Source organism: Salvelinus sp. IW2-2015, linkage group LG4q.1:29 (genome assembly GCF_002910315.2).
Source record: "Salvelinus sp. IW2-2015 linkage group LG4q.1:29, ASM291031v2, whole genome shotgun sequence".
In the NCBI taxonomy this organism is placed as follows: domain Eukaryota; kingdom Metazoa; phylum Chordata; class Actinopteri; order Salmoniformes; family Salmonidae; genus Salvelinus; species Salvelinus sp. IW2-2015.
The window spans coordinates 27,421,117-27,445,196 of record NC_036842.1 but is presented as its reverse complement, the minus strand read 5'-3'; the positions used below and the strand labels follow the sequence as shown (position 1 = coordinate 27,445,196).

Here is a 24,080-nt window from a genome sequence, read left to right as displayed (position 1 = left end):
GCCAATGCTCTATGGGCAGTTGATGTCGACTCAAGTTATGTAAGCATTGTCTGTCTACACTGCCATTAGATGACAATGACATAGATAGATCTTGTCACAAAAATTAGATTTTGTAAAGGGTCTATTGGACTAAATATCATCAATATCAACCGTGCTTATCCATTTTGTGTGTATTATTAATTTATTTGTATATTACCTTTTGTGTTATACGCTGGGGCCCTTCTATTCCCTAGACCAGTGACCTATATTTGAGCCACAGCCTGACCGATGGTATCTAAAGAGTTAACCTTTCAGGGATTTTTAGACTGGGAGGGTCTGGACACAGTTGGTGCGTTCAAAACAACTCGGAACTCGAAAAGAAACGAACTCCGACTAGAAAAAATCTTTTAAACGTGCATCAAAATCGGAATTACAAGTTGGAAACGCGAGCATCATGCTATCAATCAATCAATGTATTTTATAAAGCCATTTTTACCCAACCTAAAACCCCAAAGATCAAGCGATGCAGATGTAGAAGCAGTGGCTAGGAAAAACTCCCTAGAAAGGCAGGAACCTGGGAAGAGGCAGGAACCTGGGAAGAGGCAGGAACCAGGGAAGAGGCAGGAACCAGGGAAGAGGCAGGAACCAGGCTCTGAGGAGTGGCCAGTCCCGTGGAGTGCCGGGTGGAGATTATACGAGTACATGGCGATTAAGGCCAGATCGATCTTCAACCAAGATAGTCATTAAGGCCAGATCCTAGAGCTCCAACTTCTCCGACCTGAAGATCACTGATGTCACGATTTTTCCCAGTCTGAACTCGTTTTTACCTGAATTCCCAGTTGTTTTGAACGCACCAAGTTTCACTGTGCCTAAATTGACTGGCGCTCTGCGCGGACGAGGGCGTGTTCAGCTAACAAAATTGTGCTTTGGTATAGGATGCCTGCAGTAAATTGCGGTGGGGATTAGGCAGAGGTGGTTCTGGTATGCTTTGAGGTGTTTCAATAGATATTTTAATTAGTTAAACCATGTCTAGGTTTTTTAACGTAATTAATACTCACCTCCGGAGAGATTTTACCGCATATCGCGCTATTGTGTGTCTTCCACTGCGTACAATAAACTACACTTCGCAGAAACATGTGGGAAATGGGTAAGCCCCCTCGTGCATTTTTTGCCTTGTCGTTAACAACTCATGTTACCCTTTCAGCTTTCTTGTATCCGACAGTAAGGTTACAGATTTCACATTTGGGACAGTTGGAGGAGACCACAGAGGTGTCCGGTAGGCTATAAGGGGCTCTTTGATAGCGTAATGTTATTATGGGTCTGTCCACAACCCAACCGTTTTAATTCAGTTTGCATAATGCACATGACTTCCCTGCTGAACAGACCATGAGATTCTTCTGACTCGCGAATGTTCTCTGTGTTTATAATGTGACAAACAATATAGCCTATATCTCCAATTGACAATAATGTGCCAGGCTGTCTGAGTTATCTCATGGCAACATGTGTTGCATTTCCTTCCAGGGGTATATGTCAGGTCAGAACTGGTCAGGGTTGATTTTCTAAACAATAATCTCTTCTGCTTCATAGAAGTCACATAACTACTCTACACATCTTTACCTGTATTGAAATAGATTCAAATGCATTCAAATCAATGAATACATTTTTTTTCAAATTTCAATCTCACTGTCTCCTTTCATCTCACCCCTCTTTACCCCCTCTCCCCCCTCTTAGGGACAGCACTATGGTCCTGGGGAAGAGGTGGAAGGACGCGGCTGAGACGGTGATCATCGGAGGGGGCTGTGTTGGAGTCAGTCTGGCCTATCACCTGGCCAAGGCTGGACAGAAGGATGTGGTCCTGCTGGAGAAGTCTGAACTGACCGCTGGATCCACCTGGCACGCTGTAGGTCAACAACAACAAAAACTAAAACAGATCTAGGATCAGCTTACCTGTCCCAAAACCTTATCTTAACCATATGAGGGAAGACAGAACTGTCTGGGAGCAACAGATGGCTTCAGGGGTTCATGGATAGAGTCTTGTTTTGTTTGTCAGTCAGGGGGGCACACAAACGTATTGGGAGAGTTCGTTTTGCAAGGCCCTGTGCCCCTTAAGTGAAATCTCCACCCACCCAGGGCATGCAAATGAACTCGCCCATTTATTGATGGTCTGACACCTGTTTCGACCTGACGTTCTTCTACTAATACATAAGTTAGCAAATGCATGGAAGTTTTCATGTTCCCCAACATTTGAATAAGTTAAGGAGTTATTACACACACCCACTATTAGAAGGAACTGTCAGAGAAAAAGATAAAGGAGGTCAGAGATATTCAACATGGGAAAAAAATACATTGAGACCACACTGAAGATATTTACATTTTGTAATTTAGTCATCTTATCCAGAGCGACTTACAGTTAACAGGAAAAACCCGACCGAAGATACCACGGCGAGATATCAGATAGTCCGCTCGGCAGAGGGAGATTCTCAAGAAGCAGATGGAGGCATGTAAGAAGATCTAAGTTATGGTAGCTGTCAAAGACAGCTGCTGTCAAAGAACCAGGCCTATGTGGTTCTGCCAAGGATCTGATGACCTAATTCTGCCTCTCTATAACCCCCTTCCAACCAACCCTATCCCATATAGGTTACTCTACATAAATATGCTGCCCTTAATGTCAAGGGGCCAACTTTCCTAGTAGACTTATTAAACTTCTCATTCTATGTATCTATGTTAGGAACATGTGAACTGCATGCCCTGGTTGTGTAGTGTAGTTAAAGTCAATGGAGATAACATGATGTTGTTGAAATGTGTATTACTATTATTTTATAAGATGCACTTTCAAATCATTGCTTTGCAAACTTGCAGGGTCAATACAGTAGATCAAGTGTTGTCAGTGTTTCCATTTACATGACCATGCCTCCTCTAAGTGTCCATGTTTATTGTCTGTTCCAGGCTGGTTTGACCACGTACTACCACCCTGGTATCAACCTGAAGAAGGTCCATTACCACAGCATCAAGCTGTATGAGAGTCTGGAGGCCGAGACAGGACAGGTATACTACACGTCAACCACAGCACAACGGATTATATAATGTCTGTATGAGTGTATCTATGTACAGTGGGTATCAAAGTATTCACCCCCCTTGGATTTTTTCATTTTGTTGTTACAAAGTGGGATTGAAATGAATACGTTTTTTTTTTGTCATTGATCACAAAGAATAATCTGTATTGTGAAATTGGAAGAATATAAACATTAATATGCCTTGATTAGACATGTATTCACTCCCCTGAGTCAATACATGTTAACTCCTTTTGTAGCAATTACAGCTGTGATTCTTCTTGGGTAAGTCTCTAAGAGCTTTGCACACCTGGATTGTGCAATATTTGCCCATTTAGTCTTTTAAAAATTATTCTAGATTTTGGCTAGACAGCAATTTTCAAGTCTTGGCATAGATTTTGTAGCAGATTTAAGTTATCTAACTTGGCCACGCAGGAACATTCACTGTCTTGTTGGTAACCAACTCCAGTGTAAATTTGACCTTGTGTTGTAGGTTATTGTCCTGCTGAAAGGTGAATTCCTCTCCCAGTGTCTGGTGTAAAGCAGACTGAAGCAGATTTTCCTCTAGGATCTTGTCTGTGCTTAGCTCTGTCCCATTTATTTTTATTGTGAAAAATTCTGTTTGCCAATGTCAAGCATACCCATACCATGATGCAGCCGCCACCATCCTTGAAAATAAGGAGGCAGTAACTCAGTGTTGTTTGACTTGCCACAAACATAAGGCGTTGCATACAGGATACATGTTTTGCAATATTTATATTCTGTATATTTTTTTATTCTACTTTTTAGGTCATTATTGTGGAGTAAATACAGTAAACTCAGTTTTTTTTCCTTCACAGCCATTGAGCTGTTTTAAAATTAGCAATGGCCTCATGGTGACATCCCTGAGCAGTTTCATTCCCGTCCTGCAGCTCAGTTCAGAAGGACGACTGCATCTTTCATGTGTCTGGGGGGGGTTTAATACATAATCCACAGCATAATTATTAACTTGGAACATGCTTAAAAGAGATATTAAATGTCTATTTTGTTATTGTTACCAATCTACCAATCACTGCCCTTTTACTATGAGTCTTTCGAAAATCTCACTGGTCTTTGTAGTTGAATCTGTAGTTGAAATTCAATACTTGCCTGAGGGACCTTACATATGTTGTATATAGGGGGGACAGAGGAATTATGCCAACCCCAGTTATTAGCGTGACATAACGGATTGACATGCTACTTATTATGAGAATTGTTTAGCCAAATTTGACTCCAGAACTATTTTAGGCTTGTCTAAATAAATGGGGTGAATACTTTTGCAATAACTATTTTAGTTATTACATTTGTATTCATTTAATGAAGTTCTTTGTGTAGCTCAATGACAACAAATCACAATTAAATTAATTTGTATATCACTTTGTCACACAACAAAATGTGGGGAAAAAGGGGGGTGAATACTTATGATACACTTTGTATGTATGTTTCACACATTTTATCCATGTGTCTATAGGCAGTGGGTTTCCACCAGCCAGGCAGTATCCGTATTGCCTCCACCCCAGTCAGAGTGGATGAGCTGAAGTACCAGATGGCAAGAACCCACTGGCACCCCACGCCCCAGTGGCTCATCACCCCTGAGAAGATCAAGGAGCTCTTCCCCCTGCTCAACATGGACAAGGTCCGGACTTGAACCAAAAAGATCTATATCTGTCAGAGGAGGCTAGTGAGGGGAGGACAGCTGGTAATAATGGATGGAATGGAGTTAATGGAATGGTACCAAACACATGGAAAACCAGGTGTTTGAACCATTCCATTTATTCTGTTCCAGCCATTACTATGAACCTGTCCTCTCCATTTTTAAAGTGCCACCAGCCACCACTGATCTATAACCATGGCTCTATATCTATTGTTCTGGTCTGGACCGGAGGAACGCATTCTCATGCGCCATAGACATGTAGCCTGGTTCCCAGATATGTTTGCACTGTCTTGCCAACTCCATTGGTATGACAATGCCCATAGGAGTTGGCAAGACAGCACAAACAGATCTGGGACCAGGCTAATAGACATCATTGTGATCTCAGTTTCATGTCATGACTTAAGAGCCTAGTGGATATACTCTAATGATTTAAAGAGGCTTTACACAACTTTTCTCTCTGCGGGGGCTCTTGAGGGAAACAAAACTTTCATAATGTATCTTTAAAGTTGTCATTGACCAAGAACGTTTGTTTGAACCAGTAGACAACGACATGACAGTAACACTTTATATCCACCTCCCCAGGTGCTAGCGGGTCTATATAACCCAGGAGATGGCCATATTGACCCCTACTCCCTAACCATGGCCCTGGCTGCTGGGGCGCGTATGTATGGAGCCCAGATCTACAACCCAGCCCTGGTCTCTGGCCTCACACCCACCAGTGATGGGAAGTGGGATGTCCAGACCCCCCACGGGACCATCAGAGCGAACCGCATAGTCAACGCCACAGGTCAGTGGTCGAATACTTGTCAGTGGCAAAATATCTGTCTCTATGTAAACCTCAATGGAGGCTAGAGGAGGGCAGAATCTGTCGACAGGCTCATTGTAATGGCTGGACTGGGTCATCACTGGTATATACAATTGCATGCAGGAATACATGCACAACATGTACTTCTTGCTGCATACATGGAGAATAGAAACAAGAACCTTTGGCAAACTGGGAGGCTTAGCTTCCTGCTAGAACTTTGTCTGCCAGAGAGCCAGATGAGCATTGATGTAGTTGGGTCCAGGCTCTATGTTATTGTACAGAGTGTGTTTGTGCTGCAAATCATGATTGATTGCTCCTCACACAAGTTTGTATGTCCAAACTAACATTAGTGACCATACTACAGAACATGCATTGACTGTTGACTTCTAGATCAATTGTATCAATACATTGCATCATGCACTGTTGTATCTTGCACTGTTGTATCTTGTATATCAGATGAGTTTCTAATGTTTAAAACTGGCTCAAGCAGTTTGTCCATTCAGCAACACAGTCCTGTTATTCACAGCTCTTGGGTCAGATTGAAATCTCACTGGCAAACATTGAGAAACTATGATTAGAGCTGGCCAAAAGGCTTGAACAACAACTTCAGTTGAAGATTTTTCTCAACGAGTTGGGGTGAGTCAGATTGTCTGTATAACACAGACCAGTCTGGGTGGGTGAGCTGGGGAAGTTAATGTAACGGATGTGAAATGGCTAGCTAGTTAGCGGGTACGCGCTAGTAGCGTTTCAATCAGTTACGTCACTTGCTCTGAAACCTATAAGTAGTGTTGCCCCTTGCTCTGCAAGGGCCGCGGCTTTTGTGGAGCGATGGGTAACGACGCTTCGTGGGTGTCAGTTGTTGATGTGTGCAGAGGGTCCCTGGTTCGCGCCCGTGTCGGGGCGAGGGGACGGTTTAAAGTTATACTGTTACATTAACACCTCTAGCTCCTCTCCAGGTTGTCAGAAACTAAACCCACAGACCTGGTTTACCAGTTTGGGTTGGTTAAAATGCAGAACCCCATGTCTCTCAAGTCGATCAAACCAGTCTCTCCTCATTAACTCATTTTCAGTTCAGCCACTGGCTGTGTATTTTTTTTTTTACTGCTTGTAGACAGACGAAAGAGATTACCGTAGTAAAAGTAGAATTGGGTATAGACTACAGTAAAGAGCACACTCGGCACAGACAAATTAGATCTTAGGACCCCAGTCCTGAGGACAAAGAAGTTGATGAACCTAAATACTTTAGGGGTGAGTTCAGTTGTAGTTCTTGTTTGATTTGGCCCAGTGCTGAGCCTCTGTCTTTCTGACTCTTGTCTGAACTGCTCTTATTCCAAGGCTGCTATCTTAGGGACATTTGACCATATACACAGCATTCTGAGTTCAGGGGAAGCAGGGTCACATGGTTTGAACTGGGTCATACCAGTTCTGGGAGGATTTAGTTGGCAAGGTTGTCACCACTATCATACCTCCTTGCATAACTGATTCAATTTGCAGCTGCCTGAAGTTTGCTCTCTCCTTTATGGGTCCCTGGAGGAGGAGGACGGGGGCACGTTGTAGGTTTACTTTGCTTTGTTCTAGCTTTGCTAAACCCATTAATATTATGACCCCTGGCCCTCCATTCCCTCATCAGTTTATCCAAACAGGCCAACAGGTTTTAGCCAATCACAGAGCAGCAGCTGAAGGACGCCTCTTCAGCAGACGTTTAACACTTTGCTGACAGATTTTTTAAATCTTGAAGAACAAACATTTTCTGATTCCTTAGTGAATCTTGGGTTTCCATGTGCCTTTTCTCTGCAAACTTTGATGTTTTCTTTAAGTTCATGAATTTGCAGTTTGGGTCCACTCATTTGACAACCTAGTGTTAACATCATCTATGTACAACAGTCAAACCGTAGCTGACTGGGCCTCCCGAGTGGCGCAGCGGTCTAAGGCACTGCCGTGCTTGAGGCGTCACGACAGATCCGGGTTCGATCCCGGGCTGTGTCGCGGGTGGCTTCCGTGTTAAGTGAGCAGTGTGTCAAGAAGCAATGTGGCTTGGCAGGGTCGTGTTTCGGAGGATGCATGGCTCTCGACCTTCGCCTCTCCCGAGTCCGTACGGGAGTTGCAGCGATGAGACAAGACTGTAACTACCAATTGGGGAGAAAAAGGGGTAGAAATGGTTTTATTACAATAAAAAAAACATAGGCAAGTCATCTTTGAATAACAGTCAGCTATCTTAGAATTTTACTCATTATGTTTTGTCAACTCAACTTGATTTCCTCAGTTGGTGTAATGTTAACAAGCTGTAACTACATTTAAGTCATTTAGAAGACACTCTTATCCAGAGCTATTAGGGTAAAGTGCCTCACCTAGTCTGCTTGGGGCTTTAACCAAGCAACGTTTCAGTTACTGGCCCAACTCTCTTTACCCCTAGGCTACCTGCTGCCTGTAACTACCTAAATGTTGTCTAGTGCTTGATACGTAGTTGATTCACAGCAGCTACAACATTGTCCAGTCAGGCAAAAAAATTGATATGTTTTGTTTTGGTAGACAGGATGAATTAGGCTATAATATTAATATAATGTATAATATATGTCATTTAGCAGACGCTTTTAACCAAATGCAATTTACAGTCATGCGTGCATACATTTTACGTATGGGTAGTCCCAGGAATCGAACATACTATCCTGGCGCTGCAAACACCATGCTCTACCAACTGAGCTACAGAGGATAACGAGTGCTTGGTAGATATAACACTTCCTATAAGGGATCTGCAGATATACTGCCCATAGACGTGTGTTATTGCATAAGTCACGGCTGGTGAGAGCCTTACAGCCTTGTCCTATACATTACACTTTGCATACAATCAACATGGAGAGAGAAATGTATAGCTGCACATAAATCTGCTGGGGCCAAATGAAAGCCACTTTGTCAGGGGTACAATGGAAACGTCCCATAGCGCAGCTGAGGGATTTAATCTAAAACCTTGTCGTTGAAGCTGCTGTTGTTTGAAACGACACTGTGGATTTATAGTGTTTGACCAATGCAGTAATGACTATTGTCTCCATATGGTCCAGTAAAATAGTACAGCATATACAGGCCGGGTAGTGGGAGTTTGTGTGGTGATTGTGTCAGTTGCTGTGTTTGCACTTTGCAGACACGAACACAAACTGCAGTCAGAGTCTTATCTGTGTGTCCAGTTTTGGTTTTGTGTGCTTCTTTTTTATCAGAACATCCTTGGTTGTACTCATAAACAGTAGCTACTACACCCATTAAACTCACTCCTTTACTTAGGAGTTAAATCTCTCAACTTCATTATACTACTTTGGAATAGGCCCACTGATTTGTGGTTGAGTTTTGGACATTTTGTGAGCTTTGTTCGTATTTGTGGGAATAACCCTGGGAGGAAGAGGAGGAGGATCTTTTGTGAAGAAAAAACATATTCCAAAAAAGAGCACTTCCGGAAGCCTCCCTCTCTATACATATAATTGGGAAGTTTATATCTTTCATTACAATACAACTCTCTAACCCTCAGGTCAAACTACTCTCTCTCCTTTAGTGGGTGGGTGAGTCCACCTTTCCACATGCATGGTAGGATATGTGATTTATGCTTGCTGGAGCTATGGTCTGCAGAAATAACTCCATGTGAAAGCAGATCCTGAAGTACTGCTGTAGCATTCCTCACAAACACCAGAGTCTCAAATGCTCCCTCCCTCTACTCCCACACTCCCACCTTAAATTATATATATATATTTACATCTAATCAGTTTATTGGTTGTGTATACATATTTGCAGGCGTTATAGTAGGTGCAGTGAAATGCTTATGTTTCTGCAGTAGCTCCAACAGTGCAGTAGAATGTCTCACAAATACAATACACAAGTAACACACAAATTATAGTCCCACACTCACCCTATTCCATCTCTCTCCTTCCACTGTCTCAAACTCGCCCCTTTCCTCCCCCATTGTTTCACTCCCACATTCACCCCATTCCATCTCTACCTCCCCTTCTCCAACCCTACCTTCATAATGCTACACCCCATCACTGTTTGGCACTTTGACCAATGAGAACCCCCAGAGTAAGGTAAAGGGTTGTGGTTCTTGGAATGCGTCTCCCCCTGAAGGATCGGTTTCAAAAGTTGGCCCTGTGACCTACTAAAGGTGCACAGGACACTGAGACCCCCAGTGAAAGGACAGTGTCTCAACGAGAGAGAGAAACCTTGTTTATCAGAGTCTCTGGCCTTCAGAAACTATTTAGGTTATCACTGGTGCTCATAAATATAAGCGAGGGAGGGAAATTAACTAGTTAGTTAGAGGTGTGGAGGTGGTTGTACTCTGGAAATAGCTGAGCCTGTGTCAGACAAAGCCCCACTTCCAATTAGTCTATTCATTAGAGGTTATTCCTGGGAGGGTCTGTGAATGGCCCTGTGTGTGTCCTGCTACAAGGAGCTTGTAAACATGTGTGCTGTCTACTCTGCCTCCCCAGAAGCTCTGCCCTGGCCCAACTGGCTGTATTCTACAGAATTGGGGCAGGGCAACCTTTAAAAGTAGAGAGTACGTATGTCCCTCTGAGCTGGAAAATGTAAACAACGCTGATGTTGTTCAAATCAGCCAAACTGCCCAGTTTGAGAGTGTGAAAGCGGAATCTAAAATGAGCGATTTATATCAGACCCTACACGTAGTTTAAGTATTTATGTACAGTGCATTCCAAAAGTAATCAGACCCCTTGACTTTTTCCACATTTTGTTACAGCCTTATTCTAAATGGGTAAAAAAAAAGATATAATCCTCATCAACCTACACACAATAACCCATAATGAAAAAGCAAAAACAGGTTTTTAGAAATGTTTGCAAATGTATAAAATAAAAAAAATATTATTTGCATAATTATTCAGACTCTCAAAATCGAGCTCCGGTGCATCCTGTTTGATCACCCTTGAGATGTTTCTACAACTTGATTGGAGTCCACCTGTGGTAAATTCAATTGATTGGACATGATTTGGAAAGGCACACACCTGTCTACATACCCACAGTTGACAGTGCATGTCAGAGCAAAAACCAAGCCATGAGGTCGAAGGAATTGTCTGTAGAGCACTGAAACAGGATTGTGTCGAGGCACAGATCTGGGGAAGGGTACCAAAAATGTATGCAGCATTGAAGGGTCCCCAAGAACACAGTGGCCGCCATCATTCTTAAATGGAAGAAGTTTGGAACCACCAAGACTCTTTCTAGAGCTGGCCGCCACCAGGCCAAACTGAGCAATCGTGGGAGAAGAGCCTTGGACAAGGAGGTGACCAAGAACCCAATGGTCACTCTGACCGAGCTCCAGAGATCCTCGGTGGAGATGGGAGAACCTTCCAGAAGGACAACCATCTCTGCAGCACTCCACCAATCAGGCCTTTATGGTAGAGTAGCCGGATGGAAGCCACTCCTCAGTAAAAGGCACATGACCGCCGGGCTTGGAGTTTGCCAAACGGCACCTAAAGACGCTCAGACCATGAGAAACAAGATTCTCTGGTCTGATGAAACCAACATTGAACTCTTTGGCCTGACTGCCAAGCGTCACGTCTAGAGGAAACCAGGCACCGCTTATCACCTGGCCAATACCATCCCTACGGTGAAGCATGGTGGTGGCAGCATTATGCTTTGGGGATGTTTTTAAGCGGCAGGGATTGGGTGACTAGTCAGGATCAAGGGAAAGATGGACGGAGAGAGGTCCTTAATTTCTAAAAATCTGCTCCAGATCTCTCAAGACCTCAGATTGGGTTGAATGTTCACCTTCCATTAGGACAACGACCCTAAGGACACAGCCAAGACAACGCAGGAGTGGCTTCGGGACAAGTTTCTAAATGTCCATGAGTGGCCCAGCCAGAAACCGGACTTGAACCCGATCTAACATCTCTGGAGAGACCTGAAAATAGCTGTGCAGTGACACTCCCCATCCAACCTGATAGCGCTTGAGAGGATCTGCAGAGAAGAATGGGAGAAACTCCCCAAATACAGGTGTGCCAGGCTTGTAATGTCATACCCAAGAAGACTCAAGGCTCAAGATTGATGAGGGGGGGAAATTTGAATCCATTTTAGAATAAGGCTGTAACATAACAAAATCTGGTAAAAGTCAAAGGGTCTGAATTCTTTCTGAATGCACTGTTTTTGAGCCAGGGTCTGGTGTAGAACAGTTGCAACTCAGCAGATAACCCCAGTTGTTGACTTCTGCTGTAATCTGACATTTGTTCCCCGTCACAACTAGTTCCTGCAGGCCATTACCAGTCTGATCTGTGGGGACAAACAGCTGTGGTGGCTGCAGGGGCCATGGTGTGTGTCTGTGTGTATAGAGAGAGAGAGCGCAGTTGACACGCGTCGGACTTTCGCCCCACAAATCATTGTTTGTCTGGCTAGGGACCAGTAGCAACAGTCTTCCATTTCATAGGTTGCACCTCCGTCACTCAGTCGCAGTATGACATTATTATGAAATTTCTCTAGCCGCTCTCTATCGGCAGCGCCATAGTGGTGCCCTTGGTAAAGTGGTGATAAGCACAGTCATTCTGGACAAATGCTAACTACTGTTTAGTCTAAATTAAACTATAGTGCCTGGAAATACAATGACTTAGCTGAAGTAGTAAAATATTTAGTAGGGAACAACTTTGCCAGCATTATCATGTCATCAAATTGACTTCAGACAGATTGCAATGTTATTAGCTTGCGAAGTTTGTCAAAAATAGCTAGCAATGTTAGCTAGCTAAAATCTGGTGACCTCCCCTCAGTCCTAGCTAGCTAAAGTCAATTTGGTGACATCAAAATGACATGCTTTTCCTTTCTTCCTTTTTTTGATTTGTCATTGTAGTTCCAAGCCACTGTAATGCACTTTTGATAAAATCTTTATCAACACTCATTGACAATGCATTTGAGTAGAATGCTGTTGGGAATCAGTCCAAAACTAACGTTCAAAACAACATTGTGACGAAACATGCAACCCATGAATACTGGTTAGTAGTCAGTTTGCTGTACACAGAGGTTATGCCATAAATAATTATTTTATGTGTACAGTTTTATAGGTGTCTCTTATTAAAGCTGTATAGTGTATTGATATATATATATATAAGTTGTGCAATATTATGAATTGACTTTTGCGCTTGTCGTGGTCAAGCAATAGTTCTGTGACATACACAGGTACTGTAGTGAGTGAGTGTTTTTATTTAAGGGGTGTATCCATTACTTTGTGAATCTAGTGGCTATGGCTGGTCAGTTTTCTTTCACCTTCAGAATGTTATGGGGTAGGAACATTCATGTTTGTGCCAGTATTTCTGTGGGGAAGCTAATTAGCAGGGCGGCAGTAAAATGCTCCCAAGAAAGGCTTTGGGGACCCCGGTAATGCTTCTAAAAAGCTGGTTTACACACCGTCATTAAACCCCAGAAGAAGGCGACTGCTTTGGGAAAGAGCTGTCTTGTTATACAACCAGAGTCATAAAATAAGACCAAATCAGATCACATTATCACCAACAGCCAGATGTTGCAATCTCAGCTGACCTCTTCAAAAGAAACTGGAATGATTCTTAAACTGAAATAGCTCCTAGAAAATGAAGCCTTTTGATGAAGTTTAAAACAGAAATTAGCTTCTATGGAGAGAGTCGGAGTGTAACTTGACATTCCCTCTAAAGTGAATCAGCTGGTAGAACAGGGAGTCTCCGATCTCAGTGGTTCCCAAACTGTGGGGTGGGGGTGCGAGGGGTTTGCAGGGGGGGCTTTAAACTTACTCTTGAAAGTTGTTATAGTAGAATGCACAAGGTGCAATTTTGAAATTGGGTAGTGCATCATCAGTTCCTCTTGTCATGTCAGTCACTGCATACCTTAGAGAGCTATTTATAACTTGTCAGAAATGTCCAGATCACCTAGCCCATGTCAGCTAATGTTTTTCTATTTAGGTTAAAAAGTTTGGGAACCCCTGTCCTAAGATGTGGAGCCCTTAAAATTCGGAATTAGAATAAAGATAAAACATTTGAGTAATTTAGTAGGATCTCTATGGTGGAGCCATATTCAGACAGTTAACTCTGTTAGTGTAATATAGCAGGTCTCATTCTGAAATGGCATCCTATTCTCTATATAGTGCATTACTTTTGGCCAGAGACCCATGGTTCTTGCCTAAAGTAGTGAACTATATAGGGAATAGGGTACAATTTCAAACACAGCCCATATCTGAGTGGCATAGAGTACCGGTACACCATAGTATTGTAGTAAGTCATGCTCTCACTCTTCTTAGCTGCCAGCTTATACACTCTGTATATGGGATTCTAATATTCTACAATTTTATACTCAAGACATGCCTCCATTTATGTCATTATCTTTTTACAATCCTCTGTGGGACCCAGTTGGCTTTACAGTGTTTTGGTCTCAAGAAGTGAAGGCTGGTTGGTAGAGGGCAGAGAGTGTAAGTGTGTGTGTGAGGCTCTATTCTTAACCTTGTTTTGCTTTCCTTATGGTGGAGACTGGAGCGGTTCAGGGATTGCTGTTTACACGCTGGTGATGTCTTTCTCCCAACTGTCTGTGTTAACTGCTTCCTGGTCTCATCAAAACTCATCAATTTCCTGTGCAGACCATGAACTCATTACTCATTTTTAATTGGTCAACAGGTTTCTGGGCCCGGGAAGTTGGCCAGCAGATTGGCTTTGAGCACCCCACTATCCCTGTCCATCACCAGTATGTTGTCACGGCAACGGTGCCTGAGGTACTAATTTAATTACATCTTAATGTCTTACTGTATTAACTATCCTTCATTGTGCATATTTTACAGTAAATGTGTTGTGATGTTTAACAGCGTTTGATTTGATGTTTAATAAAGTTTGTTTTGTTGTGTCTAGGTAAAGGCCCTAAAGGCAGAGCTGCCAGTGATCAGGGACCTGGAGGGCTCCTACTACCTCAGACAGGAGAGAGATGGACTGCTGTTTGGACCCTACGAGAAAGAGGAGAAGATGGTGCTGCAGGACTCCTGGGTTAGAGATGGAGTACCACCAGGTCTGTCTGCTGATCTCTCTATCGCTCTCACCCTCTCTCTCGCCCTCGCTCTCTATGCCTTAACCTCAGTTGTACTCTCTCTGTGTGTGTTGAACAGGTTTTGGTAAGGAGTTGTTTGAGTCAGACCTGGACCGTATCATGCACCACGTAGAGATGGCCATGGAGATGGTGCCTGTGCTGAAGAATGCTGACATCATCAACATTGTATCTGGACCAATCACCTACACCCCTGACCTCCTTCCTATGGTCGGACCGCACCAGGGAGCACGTAACTACTGGACCGCTATCGGCTTCGGGTAAATGGGAGTGTTTGTGTGTGTGATGGGGTCGGGTGGATGCTGAAATCAATATGACTGGATGGTGTAGTGTGAAATTTCTAAGCATCTTCCCTATTGTGGAACTATAAAAGCCTTGTTATGTTTGATTGACAGGGAGTAGGAGGTTGTAGCTTAAAGGCATACCTCAGGGTCTGTTTGTGTCCCAGGTATGGAGTGATCCACGCCGGTGGCATTGGGAAGTTCCTCAGTGATTGGATCGTAACAGGGGAACCCCCCTATGACCTCATTGAGTGTGACCCCAACCGGTATGGAAAATGGACCACTGTACCCTACATGTGTGCCAAAGCCAGAGAGTCCTATGGATTCAACAACATGGGTGAGTAGTCACTAAATGTTTTTCATCACTGAGCAAATTTTCAGATCTGCACAACCTTGACGGTTGTGAAAATCCTGTGCAAATTCCAGCGTGTTTATTGTGAACACTGAGGCTGTACCCGCTTTAAGTTTGTTTTAACAGTGGTCAAGTAGGCTACTGTGGCTAATTGATCATAATGTAGGCCGACGAGAGTGGTCTACCATCAAAAGCAATGGAGAAAATGCATCCCATAACATTTTAACATGGACATAGCTGTTCTATCGTTCAGTCTACAGTAGCAGACAAGGTGACAAGGTGACCTTCAGACAAGGTGACTGAACATGTTATAGTGGTGTTTGATGCTAGAAACTACTTTACAAAATAAAATGCATCATTATTCCCATACCACTATTAGAGAATCAGACAAATTATGCTACACTCTGCCTACTTAGCTTATGCAAGCCTGTCTCAAAATACAACACAGCCCCTTTAAGACAAAAAAAAGCTCTTTACCTGACGCACTTTTCAAAGATTTTGAGCTCTTGAGCTCACTTGCCCATTGCTGACTGCAAATGATCCATAACTGGGCTAGTAACTAGTAAAGGATATGAACAGATGTACACACGTCACTACCTGTAGCTCTCGCTTTGATTACAAAACAAGCGCATCTACTCACAACCGCTCATGCTGTCAACTCTTCTTTCTATCCCCCCCCTTCTGCTCTCCTTCCCCCTTCCCTCAGTGGGCTACCCTAAAGAGGAGCGTTTTGCTGGCCGTCCGACCAACAGGACCAGTGGTGTGTATGAGCTGCTAAAGGGAAAAGCTTCCATGGGGTTCCACGCCGGCTGGGAACAGCCTCACTGGTTCTATAAGCCTGGAGACAATGCCAGTTACAAGTAAGATACCAAACCAGTCAATCAATCAGTACAAATATGACAATACACTGAGTGTTAACCCAATGAGTCCCACCATAACGCCGGCATGATTTAGGACTTCAAACCCCTTTTATACATTGTGACTTTGAGCTACAGTCATACCATTGGATTTGTCTATTTTGTCTCCATCCGCAGATACCAACCATTAGTCTGTGTGATTAACTGGGGCTGAGTTGTTTGTGAGACAAGGGTGGATGCCGAAGGGGCCAGGGCCCGGGTCTTATTACAAAAACATCTGTGGAGTCGGAATAGTTTGAGATACAAACTATTAAACGTTATCTATGAGACTCACGAACACACACGTGTAACATGTTTTGCTCTGACGCTCACAAGCTACACAAGAGTCGTTAGAAGGTAAGGGGTTCCTCCACATAGAAGATCATAGTATTATAGACACCATGTCCTGGGATTTCCAATCTCACATAGTTGCTGTCACAAACTCAACTCCACGCAATTGTCACTGACTTGTAGGACATTCATTTCCCACAGAGCAAACCATTTCTGTACTTATATCATTCATATAAATTCATTTTGTATATGCTTTGATGGACTTAAAGTAGAAGAAAAAAAATTGGGCACATGACAGCAGTGTGGTTTCGTCCTGGTGCAGCTGAGAGTGTGTTAGAATGTTCAAGGACTTGTTATTTTTTGGGGGGGATGGAAGGGGGGAGGTTATGATAGGCTGGACAGCTCCCAGTGGAGGAGTGGAGACCACCCCCTGTAAATATATATATGGGTCTTAGAGGTGAGCTCACTGACTGTTACATGGCATTATGTAACAGTTACTCTAGCCAGCACAATAGAACCATTTAGAGAGAACATCAAAATACATTTATTTACATGTAATGCCTTGGGAAATACATCCTGTGTAGCTACTGTTCAATACCCTTATAGACTGATAATATTAGTCTTCATCCTCATCTTCATCCTCATCAGGTGTTGGTCTGAAACCACTTTTGTTTTAAGAGCTGGAGGTGTTTTGGAGATCAAACTTAGGGTTAGGTTCCATTTGGCCCGTTTAAACTCAGGTTTAAGATTGTTGGCCAACTCAAACCCAGGGTTAGCTTCCACTTGGCCACCCACCAGTGGCTGACTAGGCTATTTATTGACTCAAAGAATTTAGCACCACCTGTGGGATTTCTTTATGAAATTATGCCCATGGTATATGAAAATAGTTTTCCATATGTAAAACTATAAAACCTACTGTATAAGGACTCAGTGATGCAACATTATGTAAGTACTGGCAGTGAATAGTCTCCTTCCTAACACCATGTCTTTGTATAACTTATTTTATAACAGTTAAGTCTGGCAACCAACTCTACCCAATAAATACACTATAAATTAGAGGTTGACCAATTAATCGGAATGGCCGATTTAATTAGGGCCGATTTCAGTGTTTTCATAACAATCGGTAATCGTTATTTTTGGACACTGATTTGGCGATAAAAATAAATAAAATAAAGTACACTTTATTTAACTAGGCAAGTCAGTTAAGAACACATTCTTATTTTCAATGACGGCCTAGGAACGGTGGGTTAACTGCCTTGTTCAGGGGCAGAACGACAGATTTTTACCTTGTCAGCTCGGGGATTTGTTTTTGCAACCTTCCGGTTACTAGTCCAACGCTCTAACCACCTGCCTTACATTGCACTCCATGAGGAGCCTGCATGGCAGGCTGACTACCTGTTACGCGAGGGCAGCAAGAAGCCAAGGTAAGTTGCTAGCATTAAACTTATCTTATAAAAAACAATCAATCTTAACATAATCACTAGTTAACTACACATGGTTGATGATATTACTAGTTTATCTAGCGTGTCCTCCGTTGCATATAATCGATGCGCTGCCTGTTAATTTCTCATTGAATCACAGCCTACTTTGACAAACGGGTGATGATTTAACAAGCGCATTTGCGAAAAAAGCACTGTCCTTGCATCAATGAACCTAACCATAAACATCAATGCCTTTCTTTAAAATCAATACACAAGTATATATTTTTTAAACCTGCATATTTAGTTAATATTGCCTGCTAACATGAATTTCTTATAATTAGGGAAATTGTGTCACTTCTCTTGCGTTCCGTGCAAGCAGTCAGGGTATATGCAGCAGTTTGGGCCGCCTGGCTCGTTGCGAACTGTGTGAAGTCCATTTATTCCTAACAAAGACCGTAATTAATTTGCCAGAATTGTGCATAATTATGACATAATATTGAAGGTTGTACAATGTAACAGCAATATTTAGACTTAGCGATGCCACCCGTTAGATAAAATACAGAACGGTTCCGTATTTCACTGAAAGAATAAACGTTTTGTTTTCGAAATAATAGTTTACTGATTCAACCATATCAATTACCAAAGGCTCGTATTTCTGTGTGTTATAATTAAGTCTATGATTTGATAGAGCAGTCTGACTGAGCGATGGTAGGCAGCAGCAGGCTCGTAAGCATTCATTCAAACAGCACTTTCATGCGTCCATGAACATTCTAACACACTCTCAGCTGCACCAGGACGAAACCACACTGCTGTCATGTGCCCAATTTCTTTTTCTTCGAGGGTGGCTGTTGTCGATGTGTTCCTAGTTCGAGCCCAGGTAGGGGCGAGGAGAGGGACGGAAGCTATACTGTTACACCGGTAATACTAAAGTGCCTATAAGAACATCCAATAGTCAAAGGTATATGAAACACAAATGGTATAATAGAGAGAAATAGTCCTATAATTCCTATAATAACTACAACCTAAAACTTCTTACCTGGGAATATAGAAGACTCGTGTTAAAAGGAACCACCAGCTTTCATATGTTCTCATGTTCTGAGCAAGGAACTTAAACGTTAGCTTTTTTACATGGCACATATTGCACTTTTACTTTCTTCTCCAACACTTTGTTTTTGCATTAGTTAAACCAAATTGAACATGTTTCATTATTTATTTAAGGCTAAATTGATTTTATTGATGTATTATATTAAAGGTAAAAGAAAAGTGTTCATTCAGTATTGTTGTAATTGTCATTATTACAAATTATGTTTTATATATTTTTTATTTAAATCGGCCGATTAATCGGTATCGGCTTTTTATGGTCCTCCAATAATCGGTATCTGTATCGGCGTTGAAAAATCATAATCGGTCGACCTCTACTGTATATACAAACTTATGGGGACACCTCTTCAACTTAGTGGATTCGGCTATTTCAGCCACACCTGTTGCTGACAGGTGTATAAAATCAAGCACACAGCCATGCAGTCTCCATAGTCAAATAGCCTTACTGAAAAGCTCAGTGACTTTCAATTTGGCACCGTCATAGGATGCCACCTTTGCAACAAATCAGTTTGTAAAATTTCTGCCCTTCTAGATCTGCCCCGGTCAACTGTAAGTGCTTTTGTTGTGAACTGGAAACGTCTAGGAGTAACAAAGTTGTAGGCCACACAAGCTCACAGAACGGGACCTCTGCGTGCAGAAGCGCGTAGCGTGGTAAAGTTGTCTGTCCTCATTTGCAACATTCACAGGTTGCTTAAGATCACCATGCGCAATGCCAAGTGTTGGCTGGGGTGGTGTAAAGCTCACCACCATTGGACTCTGGAGCAGCGGAAACACGCTCTCTGGAGTGATGAATCGCGCTTCACCATCTGGCAGTCCGATGAACGATTCTGGGTTTGGTGGATGCCAGGAGAACGCTACCTACCTGAATGCATATTGCCAACTGTAAAGTTTGGTGGAGGATGAATAATGGTCTGGGGCTGTTTTTCAAGGTTCGGGCAAGGCCCCCTAGTTCTAGTGTAGGGAAATCTTAACGATACAGCATACAATGACATTCTACACGATTCTGTGCTTCCAACTTTGTGGCAACAGTTTGGGGACGGCCCTTTCCTGTTTCAGCATGACAATGCTGAGGTCAAAGCAAGGTCCATACAGGAATGGTTTGACTAGATCGGTGTGGAAGAACTTGATTGGCCTGCATAGAGCCCTGACCTCAACCCCATCGAACACCTTTGGAATTAGATGTTCGACGAGAGGTGTCCACATACTTTTCTTTGTGTGTGTACAGTACCAGTCAAACGTTTAGACACCCACTCATACCAGGGTTTTTCTTCTTTAAAAAGAAATATTTTCTACATTGTAGAATAATAATGAAGACATCCAAACTATGAAATAACACATGGAATCATGTAGTAACCCTTTTGCCTTGATGACGGAGTGGCAGGTAGCTTAGTAGTTAGAGCGTTGGGCCAGTAACCGAAAGGTTGCTAGATCGAATCCCCAAGCTGACATGGTAAAAATCTGTCGTTCTGCCCCTAAGCCGCCATTGTAAATAAGAATTTGTTCTTAACTGACTTGCCTAGTTAAATAAAGGTTAATTTAAAAAAAAAAATGACGGCTTGGGTGGCTGGAGACTTTGTCAATTTTTGGGCCTTCCTCTGAGACTGCCTGATATAGAGGTCCCGAATGGCAGGGAGCTCGGCCCCAGTGATGTACTGGGTTGTCCGCACCATCCTCTGTAGCGCTTTGCAGTCGATGGCGGTGCATTTGCCGTACTATGCGGTGATGCAGCCAGTCAAGATGCTCTCGGGGTGCAGCTGTATAACTTTTTGAGGATCCAAATCTTTTCAATCTCCTTAGTGGAAAGAGGCACTGCCATGCCCTCTTCACAACTGTGCAGCTTTGTCTCAGCCAATACTTTGCCATTACATTTTAAATTAACCAAGTAACTAACCCACATGTGTCTGTCTTTACTCCCCAGGCCCAGTTTCAGGCGTACCAACTGGTTCGGTCCGGTGGGGAGGGAGTGTAAGCTGGTGATGGAGAAGGTTGGGGTCGTTGACCTGACACCCTTCGGCAAGTTCATGGTTAAAGGGAAAGATTCTCATAAACTGCTGGACAGACTGTTCGCCAACACTATGCCCAAGGTAAGGATAACACCACACACCTACTCACTGTATTACAACTCACTGTATTACAACTATTCTATACACAACTCACTGTGCTTTTATATTACATCTTACTGTATCTCACCAACGCTAGGCCCAAAACGAGAGGGACTAAATGTATCATTGCATCGCACCAGGCAAAACTCACTCACTCTCATAGACAGCTCATTGCACCACTGTATAAGTCCCTATATAACTCACTATTGCCAACAGGTGGCAGTGTTCTGTTTGCTGCTCAGGCAGAGGTTTATGTTATATTTAGGTTTCACTCTCTCCCCTGTCAGGTGGGCCTGACTAACATCAGCCACATGTTGACCCCCACTGGGAGAGTCTACGCTGAGGTCACCATTACCCAGCTCACACCTGGAGAGTTCCTCCTCATCACAGGATCTGGATCAGAGCTGCATGACCTCAGGTAACACAGGCAGACAGACTCTAAGCAGCCCAGGCCAGCTAACAAGGTGTAGAGTCAAGCCGTCCCATATAAAAGGATTCAGTAATCCATTATATAACATTATTCTAATCCACTTAGAAACACTGGTAGTTACAGCAGCTGCTACTTTAACGGCCCCTCTGCTCCAATAAGCAAACAGCACATTAAAAACAAATGAATCTCTATTCTACCTATTCATTCAGCTCTCGGTCTCTTATACACCCTGAGACAGTCTGCTGGTGTTGTATATCACCCCCTAGTGGTGACCTATCTTTTCCACCAAGGGCCATGTGGGGGCAGGGTTTGCTCCAGCCCTGCACTAATATACATGATTCAACTAATCAAAGTTCATATTGAAGACTAATTAGTTGAATCAACATTGTGCCAGAGTTTCGTTTCCTTTTGAGTTCCTTCAAGTTGTAAATATAACCCTATGGATCCCTTCCTAACCCCAGGTGGATGGAGAAGGAGGTAGCAGAGGGGGCGTATGATGTAGATATTTCCAATGTGACAGAGGACATTGGGGTGTTGGGTGTGGCTGGACCAAAGGCTAGAGATGTTCTACAGAAACTCACTCAGGAGGACATGAGCGATGCAAGCTTTAAGTTCCTCCACTGCAAACCCATTCAACTGGGTGGCATCAACCTCAGAGCTATTAGGATCTCCTACACAGGTGTGCGTGTGTTTGTGTGCTTAAACATTTTTAAGAGTATGTGTGGCATGTGAGTGCATGTACAGCTCAACTAACGGATTGTGTTTCAGGTGAGTTGGGCTGGGAGCTGTACATTCCTCACAAGGACATGGCAGCTGTGTACCAGGCTATCATGGCTGCAGGAGAGGACGAGGGCATCGACAACTTTGGTACCTACGCCATGTCATCACTACGACTGGAGAAAGGCTTCAGAGGCTGGGGTGCAGAGGTACGTACACACACACCTTTTTAAGTTGTTTGTGGATGTTGAACTGATGTTTTTGTCTCATCAGATGAACTGTGACACCAACCCTCTGGAAGCTGGTCTGGACTACTTCATCAAACTCAACAAGGTAGACATTGTTACTAGCTACTGCTGTTTCACCAGTCAACCACTGTGTGTTCAAATCGAGGTGTCATATTCAAATGTGTAGCTTATTTTTTTAGATGTTATGAAATTGTGGCCTACTAAGTCTACTTAGTTAACATTTTCTCCTACACACCTGTATTATTTTTGGGGTTATTTATGCTAATTATAAATAAAGCACACATACCAACACTAACATCTCTCCCTGTCTGTCTCCAGCATGCTGACTTCATCGGTAAGGCAGCGCTGCAGGAGATCAAAGCTAAAGGTCTGAAGAGGAAGCTGTCATACATCACCATGGAAACGGATGATGTTGACCCAGAGGGCAACGAGACTATCTGGCTCAATGGCAAGGTGAGCTGTGTGTGTACATTGTTTTCCTACCTTATCAGGACCACAGTGTCCTGACAAGTCACCAGAATGTTCTGACAAGGTAAGAAACAATTTCACTGTTAGTCTACACCTGTTGTTTACAAAGCATTTGACAAATACAATTGATTTGATTTTGTAGTAGTAACAGAGTTCTGTGTTTTTGTTAAATGAATGTTTAAAATGCTATTTTAGGCTTACGGGTTAGGTTTGGGATTAAGGTTAGGGTTTGGATGTGTGTGTGTGTGTGTGTGTGTGTGTGTGTGTGTGTGTGTGTGTGTGTGTGTGTGTGTGTGTGTGTGTGTGTGTGTGTGTGTGTGTGTGGTATAGAGGCAACACAACATTAGAGGCTTACACTTCCACCCACTGTTTGCCTTCCTGCAACCTTCTCTATCTCTCCTAGGTGGTTGGTAACACTACATCTGGGGCCTACAGCTACACCACCCAGCAGAGCCTGGCGTTTGCCTACCTGCCAGTGGAGCTGTGTTCTGTAGGGCAGAAGGTGGAAGTGGAGATGTTGGGGAGGAAGTACCCTGCCATGGTGGTCCAGGAGCCACTGGTCCTCACAGAACCAACCAGGACCCGGCTGCAGAAGAAGAGCAAGGCATAGACACTGGGTACGGGCAGAGAACCAGCTTAGAACTAGAGTACCAGACCTGGGTCGAAAATAGGATGTTTTCTTTCAAATATTTACAGTATGCTCCTGGTGCTAATTTCAACCCAGGTTCGACCAAGGTCCGCAAACGGTAGAGCCGACACCAACCAAGCAACTACACTGTGAAGTGAACTATGCTGGCTGACAAAGTGACTCATGAAAAATACTTAAATGTGATTAATGGTACTCAAATGACACCCTATTTCCTATTTTGTGCACTGTTTGTAGTGTACTATATAGGGTATCATTTGAGACAGACTGACTGTGAAGTTAAAAAAAAAAAAAAAAATTTTTTTTTTCCTGTTTGGTCATCTGGTGAGGAAGAATAAGCTAGAGCAACCTAGAATGTGCATATAAGAGCTTAACTCTAGGTTCCAATGTGGACCTATGGGCATATTGGAACGTAGACTTATACTTGTATTCATAGTATTACAGGTCAAATGCAGCCATTTTATCTCGATATCAAATAATTTCTTGGTAACAATTAAGTACCAAACTGTGATTGTTGAAAAAATATATATAAAAAAATTCACCCCTAAGAAAAGAAAAAGGTGCAATTTCTCAAGCAAGCATTTTGTTTGGGAGTGGTCT

At 43.0% G+C, this 24,080-nt stretch overlaps 1 protein-coding gene across 1 annotated transcript; it reads left to right on the top strand.

Moving 5' to 3' along the window:
* The first annotated feature begins 915 nt into the window (after nt 1-915).
* On the top strand, nt 916-23,681 carry dmgdh (dimethylglycine dehydrogenase). Its single transcript, XM_023984282.2, has 17 exons — nt 916-1,126; nt 1,711-1,879; nt 2,926-3,024; nt 4,519-4,683; nt 5,284-5,488; nt 14,110-14,204; nt 14,338-14,491; nt 14,589-14,787; nt 14,976-15,145; nt 15,867-16,020; nt 20,788-20,953; nt 21,259-21,389; nt 21,863-22,080; nt 22,170-22,327; nt 22,392-22,451; nt 22,685-22,819; nt 23,238-23,681. The coding sequence occupies exons 1-17, from the start codon at nt 1,005-1,007 to the stop codon at nt 23,442-23,444; spliced, it is 2,607 nt and encodes an 868-aa protein (XP_023840050.1). The 5' UTR covers nt 916-1,004; the 3' UTR covers nt 23,445-23,681.
* The last annotated feature ends 399 nt before the right edge of the window (nt 23,682-24,080 follow it).